This window comes from Opisthocomus hoazin, chromosome 12 (genome assembly GCF_030867145.1).
Source record: "Opisthocomus hoazin isolate bOpiHoa1 chromosome 12, bOpiHoa1.hap1, whole genome shotgun sequence".
Taxonomy (NCBI): domain Eukaryota; kingdom Metazoa; phylum Chordata; class Aves; order Opisthocomiformes; family Opisthocomidae; genus Opisthocomus; species Opisthocomus hoazin.
In genome coordinates, this window is record NC_134425.1 from 1,111,502 (window position 1) to 1,128,602 (window position 17,101).

The window sequence follows — 17,101 nt, forward strand, 5'->3', positions numbered from 1 at the left end:
CTCCTCCCGGCCGCCAGGGGGCGGCAGCAGCGGGCGCCGCGCTCGTTGCGCCGAGGCTGCGGGCGGGGGCGCTGCGGGGCCCGCGGCGCCCCGGCAACAAGTGCTGAGCGCTGATTGGCCGAGCGCCGCCGGGGGGCACCGGGATTGGTTCCTCTGAGACCGACCCAGACCTCCCCCCGCCGGGACCGGCCGCGGGGCCTCAGCCGGAGCGCGGCGCGAGTAGAAGAGCCAATCAGAAAGGGGTGCGCCACGATAGCCAATGGACGGCCAGCGCCGCCCGCGGGGAGCCAATCAGCCTGCTCCGAGCTCCGTCAGGCCCCGCCCCCACGCGGAGACCGCGAAAACGCGCCCGGCGGCGGGAAGCGGGGCGCTGTGGGCGGGGCGTCCTCGCCGCGCAGCCAATGGGGAGGCGGGCACGGTCCCGGTTCCGGTCCCGGTTCCGGTTCCGGTTCGGTCCTGGTGCCGGTTCGGTTGCCGGCCCGCGTCTCTTCACCACCGCCGCCGCTATGGAGCCGGCCGAGGCGGAGTTCCTGGCCGAGAAGGAGCTGGTGACGATCGTGCCCAACTTCAGCCTCGACCGGATTCACCTCATCGGGGTCGGCGGGGCCGGGCCGGGGGTCAGGGGCCGGGGGAGCTGAGGACAGGGCCTGGGGGCGGGAGGGGATCGGGGCGGGGGGCTTGGGACTGAGGGGCAGGAGCTGGGGGAGGCTGGGGGTCAGGGGCTGGGGATTGAGGACAGGGGCTGGGGACTGGGGTCAGGGGCTGGGGATTGGGGGACAGGGACTGGGGGACAGGGGCTGGGGGCTGGGGACTGGGGACAGGTTCTGGGGATGAGGGGCTGGGGACTGGGGGCCAGGGGCTGTGGATTGGGGACAGGGACTGGGGGTCAGGGGCTGGGGTCAGCAGCTAGGGAGGCTGAGGACAGGGCCTCGGGGCGGGGGGCTTGGGACTAAGAGGAGGGCGCTGGGGCTGGGGGTCAGGGGCTGGGGACTGGGGACGGGCTGGGGCGTCTGGGAGCAGGGCAAGGGTCTGTGGGGCAGGGGAAGGGGCTGGGGGGATCAGGGCTGCGGCGTGGTGGGGTTGGGGAGGGGGCTGAGAGGAGGAAATTCAGGTGCAGTTTGACTCTGGCTGTCCAAAGTCCCCTGGAAGCCCGAGCTCTCCTGACACGGCCGAGGAGCAGACGAGTGCGGCGGTGCCCGAGCGCTCGCTGCCGCCTTACTCTGGGCTTCGGTTTGTCTTCCAGGGAGATCTGGGTCCTTTCAATCCCGGCTTGCCGGTGGAAGTGCCTGTCTGGCTGGCTGTCAGTCTGAAGCAGAGGCAGAAGTGTCGGCTGGTTCCTCCGGAGTGGATGGACGTTGGTAAGGACGACGGCTTCGGCCCTGGGAAACACGACGTAAATAAAAAAAACCAATCTCTGATTTTCACCGTTAGTGGGAAGCTCAATTCAGCAAACACAGAGTAGCTCTGAGAGAAGGGTCTGATGTTCCACCGCTGGGGTTCTTTGTATTGACGGGAGATGTAATCTTCCCAGTGAAGCCAGGTGTTCTCCTCCAGTGAGGAGGAAGAACAAGGGTTGGGTTGGATCCCCGGCCCTGACACTCGTCTTCAGCAGCGGTCACTGCTGCTTCTGGCAAGGCTTCCTCAGAAGGAGCTTTGGGAACCTCGGGTGACGCTCTGTGAGCAGCGGCACCTCGGAGAGCACAGGTCTGTTTGAATTGCCGGTTCTTTCTCTCCATGAAGTCGTTTTCCTCGAGGGTGTCGGAAATGGGAGGTCCTCTTGCTCTGGAATGAGTGCGAATCACGGCTCCCTCCCTTTTGTCATCTCAGGGGAAATGGAGAAGGGCAAGCAGTGAAGGCTGATGGAGGTGCAGTAGGGGGGAGCCCTGTACCGAGCCTTCCTGCTGCGTTTGCTCGAGGGCACAAACACCGGTTAGCGCGAGTGCTGCGGGGGTGGAGGGACCAGCTCCCGGCGTGGCGTGCGGAGCACGGCTTCGGTGTCCCGGTCAGCGTCCGTGTGCGCTTCGCTGCGGAAACCGTTCTCTGTCCGCACCTGGATTCCGGCTCGGCCACAGCCGGTCCTGCAGGAAGAGCGTGTGGATTTCTGGGGGGGGGCAAAGATGTGCCTGGAGAGGTGAAGGTCTGGCAATGCCTGACCGCTCCTGGTTGTGTTTTAGAAAAACTGGAGGAAATCCGGGACCAGGAACGTAAGGAGGACACCTTCACGCCGATGCCCAGTCCCTACTACATGGAGCTCACAAAGCTGCTGCTGAACTAGTAAGTAGGAAATGTGCTGTAACGGTTTCCGCCCGAGTACCTGCTTGCACAGACAATTTTTCAAGCTTTCGTTGGCAGCAACCCCAGAGGGCGGTGGGAAAGTGAGAGTTAATGGAGGTTGATTTCGCAGCGTGCCAGGATCTCGTTGCAGCGGGTTTTCTCGTGGTAACTTTGCGTTTCAGTAACTTGGGGATTGCGGCCCGATAATTGGGGCTGTGCCGCTTTATTGAGCAGCAGCCGAGCGTGGAGGCCCTGAGGATCGGCAGCGCAGTCCGTGGCTGCAGCCTGCTCAGCAGCCTCAGCCCTCCAGGCTCCTTCCTTGGCTCTCCTTCAGGAGGAAAGCTCCTCTTTCCTCGGCCTGCGGAGCGGGAGGCCGGGGATATTCCGAGTCGGAACTCCTGCCTGCTGAGGCATTTCACTTGTAAAATGTGCTGGCTGGAATTTTTCTCTTCGGTCTTTAAGCCCTTGGTTACGGCAGAGTGTTCCCTCTGGCGATGCACTCGTGGCGTGCGGCTCCTTCCCTCGCGCTGCAGCAGCCCCGACAGCTCTGCCCGAGCGAGCGGCTCTGACCCCTCGAGGTCCTTGCGGCCGCGCTGAGCCCCGCAGCGGGAGGACGCGGCACCGCGCGCGCCGTCCTTTGGGCTGACCGCTCTGCGGTGGAGCGGCGCGGAGCCGGGGCTGCCGTCGCAGCCGAGTCCTCGCGGTTCCCTGGCTGCCCGCGACTCCGGCCGGGATTTGGCTCTCTGCGTGCCTGGCACCAGCTGGACAGTTACAGAGCAGAAGGATTCTGGTGAGAACCAGATGCTGCGTCGGAGCTGAGCGTTCCTGGGTAAATAAACTATCCCCAAAACCCCAGCAGCAGAATTGCCAGGCTGGGTTTTAATGCTGGGTTGCAGGTTTTATGTTTTCCCTCCGTAGCAAACTGCTGCGCGGGTGCCTCCGCGGGCGGAGGAACTGCCAGCGCCGCTTACGCCGGTGCCGTAGCGCCGCGTCCCTCGCCGCCCGTGCTGATCCGCCCGCTCTCCTCCCGCAGCGCCTCGGACAACATCCCCAGAGCCGACGAGATCCGGACGCTGGTGAAGGAGACCTGGGACACGCGGGTGGCCAAGCTGCGGCTGTCGGCGGACAGCTTCGTCCGGCAGCAGGAGGCTCACGCCAAGGTGCCCGCCAGCCCCGTGCCGGCGGGGTGCCGGGTGCCGCGCGGTCGCGGGGGCTGGCGGCGGAGGAGGGCTGCTCGTGGGGACGCTGGCTGGGGCAGGTTTTTCCTGGGCTGCGGGTGCGTCGGCTGGGAGCTGAGGCCGTTGCGGAGAGGGTGCTCTCGCGTGCTGCTTGGAGCCGGGGTGCAGCCGGGCCGGGCCCTTGGGACGTCGCCGGAGGAGAAGCGTGGGCTGCAGAGCTGCTGCCGCGTCCCTCGTCCTCTGCACAGCAGGGCTGCTTCCCCAGGTTCTGCTCTCTTCTCTTTTAGCTGGATAACCTGACCTTGATGGAGATCAACACGACCGGGACTTTCCTCACTCAGGCCCTGGACCACATGTACAAGCTCCGGACCAACCTGCAGCCTGGCGAGAGTGCCCACTCCCAGGACTTCTGAGGTACCCACCAGGCCAGCCCTCGCGGGAGGGTGCGGGCTCCGCTCCTCACCCCTGGACCTTTATCCGGGCAGCCTCCACCCCCCGAAGCCACCCGCACCTCCGCCGCGGGCATCCCGTCCCGGCGCCACGCGCGGGCATGGCTTCCCCTGCCGCAGGGAGCGGCCCCGGAGCTGCCGAGGCGCGGGAGGTCGGCTCGGCTGCGGGCAGGGAGCTGCGCGGGGCCGGTGGCGGCTCGAGGCCCCCGGGCAGATCTCGCCGCCCTGGAGAGCGCGGGTGTGCTTCGGAGAGGGGGCTTCTGAGGGCAGCGCAGGCCCCACGCCGGCTGGAAAGCGATAGATCTGCAGGCGGTGCTTCGCCGGGAATTTTCTTGGGAGCCCGGGAGAGGGGGAAGGTGTGCGGGCAGCGAGAGGTGTCTGCTGCTCTGCCGGGGAGATCGGCCAGGAAGCAGATCCATCTGCTCTGGAGAAGGACAAAAGAAAATGGCTTTCCCTCCCCGAAGCCAGGCTGTCTCGTAGTGCCACACGTCTGCCTTTGTTTTGTTTTAATCTGAAACTGCGTAGGAAAAAAAAATGAAACAGAATTGCAGCTGAACGGCATCAACCGAGTCCCTGCGTTCTGCCGCAGCCGCGCAGCGGGCGGACGCGGGTTAAACGTGCCTGGAAACACCCGCAGCTCTCGCTGGCCGCGGCCCCGTTCCCCGGCGCAGAGCGGCCGCCGAGGGCAGGATCCCCCGGGCAGACGAGACGGGCAGGGCAGGGGGGAAGCGCCGGCTGGAACCCCGCGGCGGCGAGCGCCCAGCGCTGCCTGCCCCGAGCATCGGCGCAGCTGCTGCCTGTCCTGCCCCCTGCCCTGCCCCTCTGCCTGCCCTGTGCCCTGCTGCCTGCCCCTCTGCCTGCCCCTCTGCCCCGCTGCCTGCCCCTCTGCCTGCCATCTGCCCCTCTGCCTGCCCCTCTGCCTGCCCTCTGCCCCGCTGCCTGCCCCTCTGCCTGCCATCTGCCCCGCTGCCTGCCCCGCTGCCTGCCCTCTGCCCCGCTGCCCTGCTGCCTGCCCTCTGCCCCGCTGCCTGCCCACTGTCTGCCCTGCTGCCTGCCCCATTGCCTGCCCCGCTGCCTGCCCTGCTGCCTGCCATCTGCCCGCCCGCCCGCTGCAGGGCTCCGGCAAGGCCGGGGGATGCTCGGAGCGGGGCTGTTTCCCCACCGCCGTGGGGGAGAAAGAATTCTTTGCTGTCGTTTCGGAAGAGTTTATTTTTTTTTTTCCTGGGTGTTTTCAGAAAGTACAGCAATAAATTCATAAATACCTAATTGCTACATTCAACAAATAATATCTTACATGACAATTAATTCGAACAAGTACACTTAAAACATGTTTAGGGGGTTTTGTTTTCCCCCTTTTTCGGGCTGTGGGGTTTTGTTCTCTCTCACAGCCTCCGCCTGCCCCGCGGGCTCTGCCCTGCCTGCTCGTTATCGCCGCCCTGCTGGGCTCGGCGCAGCCCCTCGCGCGGATCTGCGCGGGGCAGGGACAGACAGGCCGGTCACCGTGCCCCGGGGGAGTTATTGTGAGAAATCGGTCCAAAATATGGGATTATGGGCTGGGGGGGGGGGGTCCCAGCACAGGAGCTGCTCCGACGCAAGGCTGCGTCCCCGCAGGCTCCTGCCCGCGGCTCCCTCGCGCGCGGCGGCGCTGAGAGATTTGCCGAGGATTTTCCATCCCCAGCTCCCCCCCCTCAACCCCCCCAGCACGCGGGAAGGGAAACGCGAGGCGCGCAGCGAGCGGTAGAATTCATGGCGAAGCCCGGCGCTGGCAGCGGCGAGGCCAGAGGCTGGCGATGCGCGTGGGGATTTAAAAAAGATTAAACTAATTTCTGTCACAAGGGCATTTTGCTTTTTAATCTTGCACAGCTTTTATATTTTTTTTTTTTTGGTGAGGCCAATGGGAGATGCGGGAGCGGGGGGGGGGGGGGGGGATAATGCTTTCTTTGCGAGCGCAACAAGGGAATTTAAAGCAGCAAGCAGAGGTCACCTTTTCCCGTAGACGTGAGCTTGTCTCGTGGCGAATGTTAAAAAATTAATAAATAATTTTAAAATGTCAAAACAAAAAAAAAATTAGAAAGCCTCCCCAGGGAGCTGGGGCACGCGATGATCAGAAAGCGGCCCCGCGGGGTGCTGAGCCCGACCCGGCCGCCCGAGCCGGCCCCGGGGTGGGCAGGACGGGCGCGACCCCGCTTGTCCCCGTGGTGCCACCGACCCAAGCCCTGATGGTCTCGGTGTCGGGGGGCGAGGACACCCCGTGCCACCCGTCCCCAGCCCTGCGGCCACGCTGGAGTTGTCATTTGGCAGACGGAGCCCACGCACGGCTGAGAAACCGCCCGGCCCCGCGGCACCCGCAGCTGCCCGGCGGGGCCAGAAAAACACCCGAAACCACGGGAAAAGGGCAAAACCCCCCACCCACCCGGGCGGCGGGGGCAGCGGGAGGGCTCCGCGCCGCGTTCCGGGGGACTGCGGGGACAGCACCTGCCCGCGGGAAAGGGCATTTGTTTTTCCTGGTTTTAAAGGTTTTTAAAACACTTCAGTATCTTTTCTGTCCTGACCAGCAGTACAAACACCAAAAGCCAGTTAATCCTTTTGCCAAAGAAGAAAAAATAAAAAAAAAAGGGGAGGGAGATGGGGGAGGAAGGAAAAATAAAAAAGGAAAAAAAAAAAAAAAGGCAGAAACGTATTAAAAAAAAAAAGCAAGCTTTTTATAACAATAATTAAAGCAATAAAAACATACAAAACTTTTCTTTTTTTAATATATATACACAGTACAAGGCCGAAGCACCTTATTTCGTGACTCTTCAGTCGCCAAACTGCAGTGAGTGGCTCCGACGAGGTCACCGCGCCGGGGCGCGCCGCCGCCGCGCGTCCGTGCCCCCTCCCCGCCAGACAGGAACAGAAAGGTGCCTTCAACCGGTTTATTGACTTTATTGTTTGACAGCGAAGTGCATTTCCAGCGGGCAGCCCCGGGCCGGGGCAGCTCCCGGCGCCGTGCCGTGGCCGCGCGCTCGGCTGGCCGGCCGTCCCGCACCCGGCCCCGCGGGGCTCCGCCGGCGTTAGTGTTGGCGGTGGAGTCTTTCGTTGTAATTTAAAAAAAAAAAGAAAAATAAAACAAAACAAAAAAAAATACCCCCCCTCCCAAAAAGAGCGCTAGGAAGTGTGTGCGGTGGAGGGGCCGCGGGGCCCGGGCTGGCGCAGGGGACGGCGGGGACGCGCCGGGGGCTGGCGGCCGTCGCGCGGGCTCCCGCGCTCCTTTGCTTCATGCATGGCACATTCTCCGTTTGGGTTTTTTTTGTTTGGTTGTTGGTTTTTTTTTTTTTAAATTTTATTTTTTTAGCTTCAAACCTCCCAGTGAAAAATATTAAATATTCAAGGTAATAAAATAGATTATTATTTCTAGACTATAAGCTCGGCCCGGCCCAAGGAGCGTCACCTGGGGTAGCCCTTGAAGCAGCCCCGAGCCCAGTGCAGGGCCGGCAGGGCAAGGCACTTCCGCAGGTGCTCCAGCTCGGCTTGCAGGCGCTCGCGCTCCGACACCATCTGCTGCTTCTGCGTCCGGAGCTCCTGCGGGCAGCCCGGCGAGAGGCACGGTCAGCGGGGACGGGACCCCCGGGGGGCGCCGGGCTCGCCTGGGTGCCCCGTGGGGGGTGACTGGGGGGGGCACTGCAGGGGTTGGGGCAGCTGGGGGGACAGGGCATTTGGGGGACAGGGCACTACAGGGATGGGGCATTGCAGGGGAGGGGACGTTGTAGGGGATGGGGCACAGCAGGGGAGGGGGCATTGTAGGGGACGGGGTGTGGCAAGGGGACAGGACATTGCAGGGGATGGGGACATTGCAGGGGACAGGGCACTGCAAGGGGACAGGGCACTGCAGGGAACGGGCATTGCAGGGGAGGGGACGTTGTAGGGGATGGGGCATGGCAGGGGACGGGGCATTGTAGGGGATGGGGTGTTGCAAGGGGACAGGACATTGTAGGGGATGGGGACATTGCAGGGGACAGGGCACTGCAAGGGGACAGGACATTGCAGGGGATGGGGACATTGCAGGGGACAGGGCACTGCCGGGACAGGGCACTGCAGGGAACGGGCATTGCAAGAATGGGGCACTGCAGAGGACAGGACTTGCAACAGGATGGGGCATTGCAGGGGATGGGACATCGCAGGGCATGGGGCATTGCAAGGGGACAGAGCACTGCAGGGGACGGGGCACTGCAGGGCGACAGGACATTGCAAGGGACGGGACATTGCAGGGGGACAGGGCACTTAGGGGACAGGGCATTGTAGTGCATGGGGCATTGCAGGGGATGGGGCATTGCAGGGGATGGGACATTGCAAGGGATGGGACATTGCAGGGCGACAGGGCACTGCAGGGGACGGGACTGCAGGGCATGGGGTATTGCAAGGGGACAGGGCACTTCAGGGGACGGGGGACTGCAGGGCATGGGGGACTGCAGGGCAACAGGACATTGCAGGGGATGGGACATTGTAGGGGGACAGGGCACTTAGGGGACAGGGCATTGCAGGGCATGGGACACTGCAGGGACAGGGCACTGCGGGGACAGGGCACTGCGGGGGACGGGTGCAGGGAGGCGGAGGGGTGGCTGCGGGGGGACTGGGCGCCTCGCCGCGGGGGCTCACCGCCATGCTGTGCGAAAGCTGCTCCGCCGTCAGGCTCAGGCTGTAGTGCTGGGCCTCCAGCCGCCGGCACTGGCTCTGCAGCACCTGGCGCTCCAGGTTCTGTTCTGCAGGGCCCAAAGGGGGCAAAGGGGCTGAGCGCCGGCTCCGCCAGCCCGACCGCGCCCGAGCACGCGGTGCTGCCGCGGAGGACGCCAGCCCCGCGCCGGGCTCTGCCCAGCCCTGCCCGCGGGGAACCTCCGGGTCCCGCCGGGAGGGCACTGGGCAGCTGTGAGCATGAATTTTTCACACACACATCAATTTACACCAGCGCTCGCTGCTACTTGTGCTGCTCCTGCGGTGACGGAGAGCCTCAGGCACCTCCCCACCCCATCCCAGCGGGAGCCAGGGACGCCCGGTCGAGGCGTGGGGTGGTTTCACTCGGGGAAACTGAGGCACGAAACAAGGATTTACCCTCCCTGCCCACCCCCCCATCCTCTACCTTCTATATGCTCCTGGTAAGCTTCAAAAATTGCCTCGATCCCTTGCCACTTGGGCCTGGGGTAGTCCTCCTCCTCTTCCTCCTCCTCCTCCTCATCTTCCTCGGAGGCTGAGTCGCGGGGCAGTGCCCGGTGGGGCAGCGGCCCCTCGGCCGTGCCGTTGTGCGGGGGCCCGGCCAGGCGGCTGGACGCCTGCAGCTCGGGGATGTTGTAGTGGATGGAGGCGTCGAGCTTGTGGTTCTGCTCCGCCGTCAGCGCGGCCGTCCCCGCTGCGGGCACCGAGCGTCAGCCCCCGTCCCCGTCCCCAACCCCATCACGGGCACCGAGCATCAGCCCCTGTCCCCGTCCCTGTCCCCACTGCAGGCACCGAGCGTCAGCCCCTGTCCAAGTCCCCGTCCCCGTCCCCACCGTGGCCCCGTGAGGGATTAATCTCCCCCCCCCACCTCAGCCATTTCTGGGGGGGCTGCAGCACCTTCCGTGAGTTTTCATCACCCCCTGTGCCCTGGGGTAATTATTTTCCTCGCTCATTGACAGGAGCGAGCTCGGGGGGGGACGGAGCCGCGTCAGCCCAGGGCCTGCTGTCTGTCTGTCCTCCTCAGCGAGCTCCAGGGATCCTCCAGCCACGAGGCTGCCGCTGGGTTTTGTGCCCTCAGCGGTGCCAGACCCCGGTGGGGGGACGAGGGGGGTCTCCCCCCCGCCGAGATGCTGCCCCGGGGGCACCCCGCCCCCCCCCCCCCCCGTTACCTTTGTGCTTCTGCAGCGCCTTCTGGGTGGACTGCAGCACCGACTCGTGGAACTGGTGGGCGAACTCCTCGGCCACGAAGGGCTCCCAGGGCTTGCTCTTGCCGTTCATGCTGTGGGACAGCGGCACCGGGATGTCCTTGGGCAGGGGTCCCCTGACGTAGCCGAGGATGCTGAGCGCCTTCTTCCCGGCGTGCCCATCGCTCAGCCGCGGCTTCTCGCCCGGCGCGGCGGCCGGCTCCTTCGCCCTGGGCAGCTCCTGGGCTCTCAGCTGGTCCAACCTGCCCGGCTCCGCCGCCTTCTGCGCCTCCGGCATGGACACGGCGATGCCCACGGGTCTGTCCGGATCCAGCAGCAGCGCCGGCACCGGGGGCTCTTCGGGCAGAGAAGGAGCAGAGTCGGCTGCCGTCGGGGCTCCGCGACCCCCGCACGGCAAAGCCGAGCCCCCCACCCGCCGGGCAGGGGGTGCTCCCGGCCAGCCCCCAGCCAGGGAAGCGCCGGGGCGGGGTCCTTACCGGCGGCGGGGCCGCTGGGGCTGTCCCGCGGGGAGCTCTTCACCACCACGGCGGCCGGCGTGGTCTTCTGCTTCATGGCCTGCAGCATCTCCACCAGCTTCTCCTTGTCTGCGGCATGGGAAGCTGAGGTTTAGTGTAGCCTCTGCTCAGCAGAGCGAGCTGCCGGCCCCAGGCGGGACCCCTCCACGGCACCCCCAAACCAGAGCCCCCCCCCACGCCGGCGCTGGCCCCGCGCGTGCACGGGGCATGGCTGTTACCTTTCCTCTTCTCGGCGCTGATGTGCGTGAGGTTGAAGATGGTGAGGAAGCGCTTCTTCTCCTCGAAGTTGGGGCTGTTGTTCATCTCGTCGGGGCTGTAGCGGGTGGAGAGCGGGAGGCGCGGGGAGGGGGTGCGGCGCTTGTTCTGCACGGTCGGCGGCGAGGGGCTCCTCTCGCGCAGCATCCGCCGGCGTTTGCGCCGCTTCTGGCTCAGCAATTCCTCCTTCTGCTGCTGCGTGGTGAGGCCGAAGAGCTGCAGGAACTCCAGCTTCTGGGGCGCCGACGGCGGGAGAGCAGAGCAGGGTCACCCCCGGACCGGTCCCCATGCCCATCCTCATCCTCAGCCCACCCCTGAGCCCCCCAGAGCCGGGGCAGCGGGGCCGGCGGCCGTACCTCGGAGGACGTGTCCAGCTTCAGCGGGGGCTGCTCGGCCACACAGCGCAGATGGGCCCGCACCTCCTCCTCGTCGCTGTCGTCGCAGGAGTCGTCCAGGTCGTAGTAGTAACCTGGGGACGGGGAGAGGCTGGCGTGAGACCGCGGGGACCCCGCGGGGACCTGCCGGGACCCCGCTGGGGAGGGGGGGTGCAGCAGGGTGCTGGAGCAGCGAGGTGGGATGCTGCTGGGGGGGGTCCAACGCCGGTCCCAGCGGGGCGGGGGGTGCAACCCAGCGGAGCCCCGTCCCCCTTCCACCAGCTGTGGGACCCTGGGGGGCATCGCCCGCCCCCGTGCCCCCGCTCAGCGTCACTTTGGGACGGGTGGCAGGGGCTCAGCAGGGCACGGCCGGGGGGGAGGCTCTGCCTGAGCCCCCCATCCCCGCAGCGCCCCGTCTCCTCCCCGCCGCTGTTCTCCTCCCCGCTCGTGCAGTCCCATTAATATTTAAAGCCCGCTTATTAGCCTCGGTTCATCATTTATTAATTGGGCATGTCGAGAGCGGAGGATTTACCGAGCCGCTCGGCTTCACGAGAGCGTTCGCTTCCCAGGCTGCGGCACCCCCGAGACCCACCGGCCGCCCCACCACGGCCGGGTCCCGGTGCCGGCGGGGGGTCCCCGGCGCGGTGCGAGCCCAGCACCTCACCTTTCTCGCGGGCCTCCCGCCGCCGGCGCTCCTCCAGGTCCAGTTTGCTGACGAGCCGGCGGTGCTGCTGCACGAACTCGTCGTAGATGTACATGGGGTCCTGGGCACGCGGCGGGGGGGGGCCGGTAGGGCGAGCTGGGCTTGGTGGCCTCGGCGAAGGGGGTGGTCGGGGGTCTTTGCTGGCTCAGGATGCTCTGCGTGGACTTCTCCAGCTCGGCGAGGAAGGGGGCGTGGGTGAAGCCCCCGTGCTCCGGGGCGCCGGGCTCCCGTCCCGGGGGGTATTTCTCCAGGGCATCCCTCTTCCTCGCCCCCTCCTCCAGCTTCTCGGGGCAGAAGACCCTCTCCACCTTCACCAGCGGGATGCCCTGCCGGCCGGGCTCGAAGGGGGCCGGGTGGCCGTGGAGGGCGTGGGGCTCGGGGAGGCGCCGGGGGGGCTCGGGGGGGCTCTCCATCAGCGAGACGGGGTTCCAGAGGGACGTGGCGACGGGGTGGTGCTGGGGTTTGGGGGAGATGAGCGGCGGGGGCCCGCCGAAGTGCTGCCCCGGCTCCCGGCCGCTCGGCTCGTGGCGGCTCGATCCCGACCTGCGGGGAGAGGAGCGGAGAGGTGACGGGCACCAGGCTGCTTCTGGGGCAGAAACGCGCCCATCGGGGCCGGCCCGAGGGGTCTGTGGGGCTGCCACGCTCACCCCCCCGCGCCGCAGCCCCCAGGGACGAGGGGCAGCGACGCAGCTGCATCCGCGGGGCGCCGGGCAGGGACCCCCCCCGCTGCCCACCGCGGGGACAGGAAAGCCCCCGGCCCTGGCACTGCCCCGCTGTCCCGGCAGTGAGGGCAGCACCTCGGTGCGACCCTCCCGGACAGGGGGACGGAGCCGGCCCGACGGCCGGATCAACGTTTGATGCGCCCAAGCTGGGCATTTAACGCTTTTCCGCTCCGGCGCCCCAGAGCTCCGCGCACGGAGCAGCCCGGTCAGCTCAGCACCGCCACCGGCTCCGCGTCACCGCCGGCACGGAGCAGCCCGGCCAGCTCAGCACCGCCACCGGCTCCGCGTCACCGCCGGCGGGAAGCATCGCCCGCCCGGCCGGGGATCGGTCCCTCTCCCTCCCCGCCGGACGCAGGCGGCCCCGGGAGGGGGACAGGGAGGAGGATGGGGCCGAGGACACGGAGGGGGCTGGGGATGGAGATGAGGATGGGGGCGAGGACTGGGATGGGGGCGAGGATGAAGTTGGGGATGGGGATGGAGATGAGGATTGGGATGGGGGAGAGGATGAGGATGGGGATGAGGATGGAGATGAGGATTGGGGTGGGGGAGAGGATGAGGATGGGGATGAGGATGGGGGCAAGGATTGGGATGGGGGCGAGGATAAGGATGGGGATGGAGATGGGGATGAAGATGAGGATGGGGGCGAGGATTGGGGTGTGGGAGAGGATGAGGATGGGGATGGGGATGAGGATGGGGGCGAGGATAAGGATGGGGGAGAGGATGAGGATGTGGATGAGGATGGGGGCAAGGACTGGGATGGGGGCAAGGATAAGGATGGGGATGGAGATGAGGATGGGGGCGAGGATTGGGACGGGGGAGAGGATAAGGATGGGGATGAGGATAGGGATGGGAATGAGGATGGGGACGGCAACGGGGTGTCCCCCAGCTGGGGGTGGTTCGGGGTGACCTTGCTCTGTCCTCCCCGGTGTGGGGCGGGAGGAGCAGACGGGGAAGGGAGGCTGCGGCGGGCGCTCGCCTTTGTGCCGCGCCGCGATCCGCTCCTTATTATCCTCCATGAGCCGCGCTAATCCCCTGGATACCCAAAAATAACAAAGGGAGCTGGCGGCGGAGCCGGCGGGATCAGCCCGCGCCGCTGAAGCGCTCAGCAACGGCAGCGAGCAAGCCCCTGTCACTCAGGGGGGGCAGGCAGGCTCCTCGGCCCCCCCAAAACCCCTGGGGCTGGGGCACGTGTCCCACCCTAAGCGGGGCACCCCGCCGCCCGGGCCCGCTGCTCGAGAGCGCGCTGCAATCAGCAGTGCTGGGTGCCCGGGCAGCACCTGGCCGCGCGCCGCTGGCCCCCGGCCACCTCCCGGGCTCGTCGCCCGCCGCCGCGCAGATGTCGGGCACCGGCACCGGCCGGCGCTGCCAGCGCAGCCGGCCTGGCTGGCACCGCGCGACGGGGACCGGCCGAGCGCGGCGGCTTCTGCTGACGGGGATGGGCGAGGAGCGAGGGGCACGGCTGCGGGATGCCGCCTACCCGGAGCCAGCGAGCGGGGGGTGCACAGCCACGGGGTGATGGGGGAAAATCCTGTATCTATAGCTAGATCTATAGCTGCCTATAGCTATCCAGATAGCTATAGCCATAGCTAGCTATAGCCCCAGGCTATATATAGACGTATAGATAGATATAGCTATAGATATAGGTATATATATAGAGTTATAGCTATAGATATAGGTATAGACAATAGATATAGATATATAGATATAGATATAATCTATCTATAGATATCTATCTACCTTTCTCTCTATATATATCTATAGTATATGGAGCTAGCTATAGCTCCAGGCTATATATAGATGTATAGACAGATATAGCTATAGATATAGGTATATAGATAGATAAAGATATAGCTATAGATATAGGTATAGACAATAGATATAGATATAATCTATCTATAGATGTCTATCTATCTACCTTTCTCTATATATATATCTATATACAGTATCTATAGTATCTGGAGCTAGCTATAGCTCCAGGCTATATATAGATGCATAGACAGATATAGCTATAGATATAGGTATATAGATAGCTATAGCTATAGCTATAGACAATAGATATATTCTATCTATAGATATCTATCTACCTTTCTCTATTTATATATATCTATATATAGTATCTATAGGTATCTATCAATCTAGATATAATCTATCTATAGATATCTATCTCTATAGATATCTATAGATACCAATCTAGATATAATCTATCTATAGATATCTATCTCTATAGATATCTATAGATACCAATCTAGATATAATCTATCTATAGATATCTATATCTCTCTCTCTATATATAGCATCTATAGATATCTATTAATCTATCTATATATCTATATCTATCTATTTATCTATCTATCTATCTATCTATCTATATTTGTCTATACTGTATCCATAGCTGTATCTATCTGTCTACCTATATCTGTAGCTGTATCTGTCTGTACACCTGTATCTGTACCTACTGATATATCTGTGTCCATATCTACGCCTACATCCGGGTATCCCAGCAGGGACGGCTGAAAAAACGCCCTCAGGTCTCTGGGGGCAGCTCCACCCGCGGCGCGGGGCTGGCAGCGTCCCTACCTGGGGTGCTCGGGCCGATGCTCGGGCTCGGGCTGGCTCGGGGCGCGCCCCATGTCGAGGTGCTGCTCCAGCACCTGCTGCCGAAACTCCGAGACTTGGGACTGGCGATCTTCCTTCTCCTGGCGCAGCCGGCGCTGCCGGGCCAGCCACTTCTCCTCCTCGTTGGTGCGGTGGATGAGCAGCGCGGTGGCCGCGCTGCTGCCCGGCAGCGGGAAGACGCTGTGGTTGGGGATGAGGCTGGGCACGGCGTGGTGGGCGCCCGGCGGCGCGTGCAGCGGGTGCGGGATCGGCTTCGGCGTCGGCAGCACCGAGTCCTTGAGTTTCTCTGGGGTGGAAACGGGGTGCCGCAGAGTCAGGGCACGGAACGGTGCGGCTGCCCGCGCCTGACGCCGGCTGTCAGGGCATCTCGGGGTGCGCAGGGCCCCCCAGGCGTCGCTGCGGGCGGGGGGCTGCCCGCCGAGCGGCACCGAGTCGGACGGCACAGGGCGAGCCGCGGGCAGGGGGCTGCTGGCACAGCGAGCTGGCAGCCGGCAGAGCCCAGCTCCGTCCCGAGCCACCCCCGGGGCCACCGAACCCCTCCGCCGTGCCATCTGGAAGGGGAAGGGGAGCGTGGCAAGCCGTGCCGACGGCGACAGCCCCCCCGGTGCCCCCCGCGGGGTCCTTACCTGCTCTGCCCGGCGCCAGCGGCTCGGCCGGCTTGCCCCGCTCCTCGGCCGGGTGCCCCCGCAGCCCGTGCAGCTCGGCCACGGGCAGGAACGGCCCCTCCAGGGCTTTCACCATGCTCAGCTCCTTCTCCCGGGCGCGCTCCCGCTGCCGCTCCAGCTCCCGTTCCCGCTCCTTCTCCCTCTCTCGCTCCAGCTCCTTCTCGCGTTCCCGCTCCCGTTCGCGCTCCTTCTCCCGCTCCCGGTCGGCTTCTCGCTCCCGCTCCTTCTCCCGCTCCCGCTCGCGCTCCCGCTCCCTCTGCCGCAGCTCCTCGTCCATTTGCAGCCTGCAAAGAACCACAGAACCCAGCATGGCGGGGCTGGAAGGGACCTCGGTGATCCCCCAGCCCAGCCCCCTGCCCCAGCAGGGTCACCCAGAGCAGGCGGCACAGCACCGCGGCCAGGCGGGGCTGGAATATCTCCAGAGAAGGAGACTCCACAGCCTCCCTGGGCAGCCTGGGCCAGGGCTCCGGCACCCTCAGAGGGAAGAAGTTCTTCCTCGGGTTCAGCTGGAGCTTCCTCTGCTTCAGTTTGTGCCCGTTGCCCCTTGTCCTGTCGCTGGGCACCACTGGAAAGAGTCTGGCCCCGTCCTCCTGACCCCCACCCTGCAGATATTTATAAGCATTTATTAGGTCCCCTCGCAGCCTTCTCTTCTCCAGGCTGAACAAGCCCAGCTCCCTCAGCCTCTCCTCGTAGGAGAGATGCTCCAGTGTCCTCCTCATCCTCGCAGCCCCCCGCTGGGCTCTCTCCAGCAGCTCCTCATCTTTCTGGAACTGGGGAGCCCAGAACTGGACCCAGCACTGCAGATGGGGCCTCCCCAGGGCAGAGCAGAGGGGGAGGAGACCCTCGCTCGACCTGCTGGCCACATTCCTCCTAATGCACCCCAGGATCCCACTGGCCTTCTCGGCACCCAGGGCATGCTGCTGGCTCATGGTCACCCTGTCGTCCACCAGCACTCCCAGTCCCTCTCCGCAGAGCTGCTCTCCAGCAGGTCCACCCCAAGACTGTACTGGTGCCTGGGGTTGTTCCTCCCCAGGCGCAGGACCCTGCCCTTGCCCTGGTTGAACCTCATCAGGTTCCTCTCTGCCCAACTTTCCAGCCTGTCCAGGTCACGCTGGATGGCAGCACAGCCTGCCGGTGTGTCCACCACTCCTCCCAGTTTGGTGTCACCAGCAAACTTGCTGAGGGTACATTCTAACTCTTCATCCAGGTCGTTGATGAAGAAGTTAAACAAGACTGGGCCCAGTGTTGACCCCTGAGGGACACCACTGGTTACCAGCCTCCAACCAGACTCCGCGCCGCTGATGCCAACCCTCTGAGCTCTGCCCTTCAGCCAGTTCTCGATCCACCTCACCGACCACTCCTCCAGCCCACACTTCCTGAGCTTCCCTAGGAGGATGTTATGGGAGACCGTGTCGAAAGCCTTGCTGAAGCCGAGGTAGACAACATCCACGGCTCTCCC

General features: G+C 64.5%; 2 protein-coding genes across 2 annotated transcripts in view; one reads left to right on the forward strand and one right to left on the reverse strand.

Annotated features, from left to right (window-relative positions):
- The first annotated feature begins 443 nt into the window (after positions 1–443).
- On the forward strand, positions 444–6,878 carry GINS2 (GINS complex subunit 2). The gene is made up of 6 exons (XM_075433554.1): positions 444–596; positions 1,244–1,358; positions 2,175–2,274; positions 3,308–3,434; positions 3,740–3,866; positions 6,668–6,878. The coding sequence occupies exons 1-5, from the start codon at positions 507–509 to the stop codon at positions 3,863–3,865; spliced, it is 558 nt and encodes a 185-aa protein (XP_075289669.1). The 5' UTR covers positions 444–506; the 3' UTR covers position 3,866; positions 6,668–6,878.
- GSE1 (Gse1 coiled-coil protein) overlaps positions 6,726–17,101 on the reverse strand; it is a 111,629-nt gene continuing 101,253 nt past the window's right edge. The window contains 11 exon segments of the mRNA XM_075433553.1: positions 6,726–7,462; positions 8,537–8,640; positions 9,015–9,281; positions 9,757–10,128; positions 10,269–10,376; positions 10,526–10,796; positions 10,919–11,031; positions 11,601–11,721; positions 11,723–12,182; positions 14,939–15,263; positions 15,604–15,926. Coding sequence (XP_075289668.1) covers positions 7,328–7,462; positions 8,537–8,640; positions 9,015–9,281; positions 9,757–10,128; positions 10,269–10,376; positions 10,526–10,796; positions 10,919–11,031; positions 11,601–11,721; positions 11,723–12,182; positions 14,939–15,263; positions 15,604–15,926 — 2,599 coding nt within the window. The 3' untranslated portion in view covers positions 6,726–7,327.